Below are 6,636 nucleotides of genomic sequence, written 5' to 3'. Positions count from 1 at the left end.
GGCATAGCAAGGTTTTCCAAGGATGTGACAACACATAAATTGTAACACAGCTGAAAAAGTGAAAGTCCTTCTTAAGGACATCCTTATATTGCAAACCTGTATTCTTCCTTCTAAAGGCTTGGTGGGGTTTTTTTCAACGTGGGAGAGAAGTRCTGCTAGGTTTATTGTGCTGGTACAAAGCATCCCTTTTCTGCTATTGCTGTATTGACTCAGGAAGCAAACAGAGTACACTTACTTCTGTGTCACCAAAGGACCCTCAGCTCTCATGTGGTTTGTCTCTTTTCTGAGTCAAATATCTGATAAATGCTGTACTCTCCAAATGTTCTGCTTTCTATCTCCCCCGTTTTGTTATCAGGCTTTTATTGTTTGATTTCAAGCCAAGGTCTTTGCCACTTGTAAGCAGCACATTTGCAAAAAAAAAAAAATAATAATATTATTAAGTTATGGGCGTGATCTGGTCATTATTAAATCAGCAGACACTGAATTAAATTCAATCTTCTATTCCAGAAGAAACTCACACCTGCATTGCAAATATTGTAACATGGAACACCACTTGTTAACAATATGTTTCTATTTATAGCAACAGGAAGAAATTAGAACTGTATCTATACAAATGATCAGAATATAATGGACAGATTCAATCAGGAATTGTTCCTATCCATAACATTGTGATTTCCAGTGCAGACCCATTATGAAGAGATACCTCTATTTCCTTTACAAGTTTCTCCCTTCCACTTTCTCTCATAGAATAAAAATGCCATTTGGAAGCTTGAAGCCAAAATATTTTTCTTGCCAAATGCTATTTTCCTTCATCATATGCTGAGAATGAATGGTTCTTCTTGAACATTCAGCTGCTAAAGAGAAAGAAAAAGTGCATATCAAATTTTCATTCTGTCCACATTTGACAAAGGTTCTTTTCCACATTAAGACTTAAAGGAAAATAAAGATGCTAAACCTCACAATATAGTTGCAGTCAGACTGATTTCTCTACCTGTGCAGATTCATGATACTCTTTTTAATGGATTTCTTGAGAATATGAGGCAAAGAAGAAATTATGCAGATGCAGAAAGACTGGAGTATACCATAGGGAAAATGTTAGAAGAATAATGAGAGTGGAGATCCTAGTGCAGTCATATTTTGAATAATTTGCCATGCCTGTTTTCAGTGACATCTCAGTCAACAACAGAATATGGGTCTGAACAGACTGCTCCACACGCTGCYGTGTCACCAGGGACTCTTGCCAGTGCTTAAAAGTAAATTACCCTGAATGAAAATATTTAAAGAAATCGTTGCAAAACTTCAAACCACTTTTTGGATGTCAAAGTTATTGGTAATATTATGGCTTGGTGAAATGAAAATGATCTAATGAAATAAAAATTATCTAATATAAAGCTACCTTGGTTAAAGGAGGATTTGGGGAATTTTCTTACCTGGCAACAGCACTTATTCAAAGTGTTTTAAGAAAATATRTTAAAACTATGTCAATTCCTTGTGCTATTTTTCTAAGAAAATTTTAAGCTTGTTACAACTAAAACTAGCTTTAAGAAAGCAGCTAAACCTTGGAAAGATGATCCTTTCTGCTTCTTAGCTGTGCATCCTTTCACGAAGATTTGCCCACTACTTTAGTCTGGATGTTTTTCAGTGACAATTGTGTCACGCAGAACTTTGGGGATTTATGTATACAAAACAGATTTTAGAGGCATGTAGTACTGCATGTGTTTTATTGAAGAATGAATGAGTGAATAAAACAGCCTTGTTAATAACTAAGCTGCTCTGGAAATAGCAGTCAATTTGAATCCCAGGTGTCAAAGCAAAGATTATAAAATGTGCTTAGAAGAACCTTGAAACTAATGGTATTTTTAATGTTTAGTTTTTAACCACATTCCGAAGTAGTGTGTGGGAGCTACAGGTCTTCTGAGTACCACTGTTAATTATTTTGTAAAAGAAAAGCAAAACAAATTTCAAGCACTGTTTATGGAAGGGAATTTAAGATCAAATAATGCATTGTACAAAACACCAAAGCATTCACTGTTGGTCAAACACTRTAGGGGAACATGATCCAACACAACACTGACACATGCTAAATGTTACATCCTAATAAATACACATATAAGCAAATAACAAAAATTATTTAAAGTAGCTGTCACCATATATCTAATAAATTTCTATTACATTGACTAAGATACAAAAATAATAGTAATAATAATCTTTAGAATAATATGTGTAGTAACAGTAGCAACAGTTACACTTGCCCACTATACAAATATCCACCCCATTGGTGAGAGACTGCAATTAAGGTCGTTGCCTGTCCTTACACAGCTCTAYAAATGCACGGCCGTTACATTAACACATCACGGATAATTGCTTTTACTGTAGTTACTTTAAAGTATCTGTTAACAAAACTCAGGAAATTGCCCAAGAAATGGCTTGGTTTGCACATATTTAATCTATTATATTACAGGAGCATCTTAAGCAAGGATGACGCTCTTACTCCTCTTGGCACTGTACAGGTAAGTGCAAGTTGATAATCTCCAGAACAACCGATACAACAAAGCACACTGAGTAGCTACTGTAAATTCTAGCTTCTTACATAAACTATCTGATGTATACCAAGTATGAACGGTTTGCATAGTGGCAGAGTAATAGTGCTTCACATGGGGATTTTCACACTATCCTTAAAATATGGGCAAATAATATTCAGACGGGCAGTCTGCTTTATAAGAATCCACAAACTTAATTCATATGCTGTTAACCAGATATTGCTCATACATTTAAATTACAGCAGGAGAAATACGCTATCAATTTACATTAATTGCAAAATGTACTGATTTACAAAACATTAATTGTACTTAATAGCCACTTTTTTTGTTTTTAAGGGTAAAAGCACATAAGTACATAAAAAAATCACTGCTATTAAACAAATCCAATTTAAAGCAATAGAAAATTAGTCTAAAGCAAATTGTGCTACTTGCTTTGTCTGAAAGCGCTAGAAGAAAAATGCTTTTGAATAATACTGATGCCCAAAATAGATTATATGTCTTCTGATACTTTAAAGACTGTTTTATATTTATGACCTCTTACCAAATGTATACATCTATGAGAAAACTGTCACTTTTCAAGGCAAAAGGAATTAGCCAGCAATTCATAACATTTGAGAGATGTTCAAGAGCTTCAAGTAACATTGACCATGGAAAAAGCTCCACAGATAAACTGATAAATATCAAGTCACATCACAATTTTACAGCTGGTGTATTTTTTTTGTCATTAAGAAACTATAAATAGATTAGAAAAAGTGCACTAATGATTGGCAGCCATTGGAAGGTTCTTGCTAACCTTTCTATATGTCGTCAGAATTGCATCTTAAATTATGCATTTTGAAAGGATTTTTTGCATGCTTTATCTATTTACAAGAAAATGCATTCCCAAGCAAGTAGTAGCAACATACCATACTGAAGTACACCTGTTAAATGCATTAAGATTAATGTAAAGTTCSATTGCTTGATGTACTACTGGATGTAGATCGCTACAGAACTTCACAAGTACYGAGATCTTAAAAAGGAAACAGCAATCTAATAAATGCTGTAGTGATGTACAAGCCTAGAGCTTGCCGGCCACATGATTGAGCTGCATTTAATTTAGTTCAGGACACATAAGTATGGTTCTTTATCATAAGCAATTCCACCCAGGTAAAATTTTCTTTAGCTTACCGATGTTACAATTTAATTTAATTTTTTWAAATTTGGTAGAGAAGACCTTATAAAAATTCTATTAGCTTGTACCTTCCCACGAAAGTGAACCCTAGCATCTGCCTTGACATTATCCAGGTGCTTTCAGAGAGCAGTCTGGGGGGTTTGTGCCAAGTCAAACTGCTCTTGTCAKTTAATTCTCAGTGTAATTAAGGTCAGTGTAATTATCCTAGCATATATCAYAAAATTGTCAAACAGTTATGCCTCTAAGCTACACATTTATATAAAAATTTTATTAATATTACTACTGCAGGGCTATTACTTCAGGGACTATAGTACTAGTCACATTATTAGATGTCCAAACTTYATCATTGAACAGCAAACACAAAGTTCATGTAAGACTGTTTATTGAATTTAACAGTTCAGATTGAGTTTCGATGGAGTTTAGATGCAGTTTGTATAAAAAATTCTGTCAAGTCACATAAACTGCAATCAAAAATACCTACAAAATAGTAAGACTTACTGAGATTGTACATTTCCTAACATGTAAAATTATACAGTATTTGTGCATGCTTGCTATTTGATTTGCTTCTGAAGAGCTGTTAAAAGGAGTTTGCTTGGTTTTTAAAATCTCAAGATAGTCGAAGAAATGTAATCATCGCATCTCAATTCAGATATACACGATCAAAACTGGCACAGAGAAACATTTTCTTCTCAGAAAGTTGAGGCAGCTTTTGTTGAATGGTGTCTGCATCAGTAAACGTTTCATAAACTCTGGTGGCTTTGSATCATCAGAGAGAATCCTTTTTTCCCTTTTGCAATGTCAAAAAAGAAATTTCCCGCAAGTGCAGACAGGTAAGGAGGAAAATAAGTAGCAGCTTGTTTCCTACATACAGCTGAACAGCATGCTCAGCTGTCCAGTGTCTCAAAACAAAAATGAACTTGACATCACAGGGAGGCATATGCCCCTCAAGTKACAAGCATGTCTGAGACTTTTCAGGGGAGATGGAAGCAAGCATGAGGGTAAAGCAYAAGTCTTCTTTTCATGCATAGGTACTTTGCACTGCCCTGCATCCGGGGCATTTCSTCAGACATCTGAGTTGGAGCTGACATTTGTTAACCTGGGGTCTGCATTGATCTCGTATCTGTAGTGGTAGCCCTCCATGTGATCCCTACAGGCATCTCTGATATTATGCATCCACTTTTTGATTCCTTTTCGGTTCAAGTACAAAACTAGGAGGAATATGGCCCCGATGAGAGCCAAGACTATCCCYAGGAAGACATACGAAGTCTGTAATTGGGAAGGCAGATCTATGGGCACGGAACAGTTGAGGTCCGAGCTGTTGATCTTCAGCAGGGCTTTGCCCAACATCTTGTCAGGAGAGGCACAGGTCAGGGCTTCTTTGCCCTCCACCTGGTCGCTCTCCTTGAGCCAGGCCACCAGGTCCTCGATGGCACAGTCACAGACCCAGGTGTTGTGGCCCAGGMCGATGTGCCGGAGCGCGGGCAGGCTACGGAACTGGACCAGGGTGCTGTTCCATAGCACACTCAGGGAGTTGTCGCTGAGGTTGAGGCTCTGCAGCTGGCCCAGCCCCTGGAAAGAGACATTTCGCAGGCCCACCAGGGAGTTGTTGCTGAGGTCCAGCTGCCGCAGGGCGGGCAGGGCAGTGAACATGCCGGCGGGCAGCAGCAGCAGCCCGTTGTCGGCCAGCTCCAGGCGGCTGAGGTTGCGCAGGGCCCCGGACTGCAGCAGGGCGGCCAGGCTGAGCAGGACGCCGTGGTCGCGCAGGGCCCCTCGGAGGGCCAGCTCCTCCAGCGGGCTGCCGCCCTCCCCGAAGGCCTGCGGGCTGAAGGAGACCAGCGGGTTGCCGCCGAGGTCCAGCTGCCGCAGGGCGGGCAGGGCGAGGGCTCCGGCCTCCACGTCCCGCAGGTGGTTACCGCTGAGGTTGAGGGAAGCGAGGTCGGGCAGGCGCTGGGCGGGGAAGGCGCCGGCCGGCAGGCGGGTCAGGGGGTTGCCGGTGATGAAGAGGCTGCGCACGTAGGGAGGCAGGTCGGGGGGCACCGCCGTCAGGTTCTTGTTCACGCACTTCACCGTCTTGGCCGGCTCCGAGCACTCGCAGAGGGCCGGGCAGCCGGCGGGCTGTGCCGAGCCGCAGCCCAGCAGGACGGGCAGCAGCAGCCCCAGGCAGAGCACGCCGCGCCCCGGCATCGCGCCCGGCCCGGCCCCGCACGCAACTTTTCCCTCCGGGCGCCTCCGGCTCCGGGCGGCGCGGCGAGGCGGGGGCCGGCTCCGGGCAGCCTTTTCTTCGGGCGCAGGCGTTTCCCCTCGGGGGCTGGCTCCGCTCCGCTTCCCGCAGCGAGACCTGCGCCAGGGGAGGAAAGGCAGACGGCAGCGGCGGGGCGGCGCGGCTCCGCTTGCCCGCGCCCACCCGCCCTCCCCGGCCCGCGTCTCGTCCCCAGCCCCCGATACGCGGCTCGCCCGGCTGGCTCCGGCCCCGCGACAGAGCGGCAGAACACGCGGAGGAACAAGTTTTCGCCCACTTCCAGCTCACGCCACGCTCCCACCCGGCCGTCGACTCCACCGGCGTAGCACGGAGGGGAAGAGGAGGGTCTAACCCGCCGCCACCCACCGTGTCCCGCGGCTCCCCACCTGCCGTCCCTGCCCCGGGGCTCTTCCCCTCCTCTCCGCGCCGCTGCCGCTACGAACTCCCGCCCCCAAAACCCACCGCGGAGCGCAGCGGGGCCGAGCACGGTCCCGGATCCCGTCCCTCACCTCCCGCCCCGCGGGCTGAACAAACTCCGCCGGAGCTCGCCGCCGACTGCCCCCAGCCCTGCCGCCAACTCCGCGCCCACCCTCGCCGCGCCTGGCCCTGCCTCCGCTGGCAGGAGAAACCAAGCGCCGCCCGGCCAGGGGGAGCCGCCGCCCGCGCCCCGCCCGGCTCCCGCCCGC

General features: G+C 44.6%; 1 protein-coding gene across 3 annotated transcripts in view; it reads right to left on the bottom strand.

Annotated features, from left to right (window-relative positions):
* Positions 1–421: 421 nt before the first annotated feature.
* The window catches only part of TPBG (trophoblast glycoprotein), a 6,725-nt gene continuing 510 nt past the window's right edge, over positions 422–6,636 (bottom strand). The window contains exons 1-2 of one of the 3 annotated variants that reach the window (XR_008965578.1): positions 6,460–6,584; positions 422–854 (exon numbers count right to left, since the gene is read on the bottom strand). Coding sequence is in view for 2 of the 3 variants with exons in the window: in XM_057369510.1 (XP_057225493.1) it covers positions 4,774–6,049 (1,276 nt within the window). In the remaining variant the exon portion in view is untranslated. Of the gene's footprint in view, positions 855–1,706; positions 6,050–6,459; positions 6,585–6,636 lie in introns of those variants that run through there. The other 2 variants (XM_057369519.1, XM_057369510.1) reach the window with 2 other exon arrangements.

Source organism: Malurus melanocephalus, unplaced genomic scaffold (genome assembly GCF_030028575.1).
Source record: "Malurus melanocephalus ecotype Western Australia unplaced genomic scaffold, MMel_1.1 scaffold_4, whole genome shotgun sequence".
Classification (NCBI taxonomy): Eukaryota; Metazoa; Chordata; class Aves; order Passeriformes; family Maluridae; genus Malurus; species Malurus melanocephalus.
Note: the sequence above shows the minus strand (reverse complement) of the source record. Positions and strands in the feature narration are given on the sequence as shown.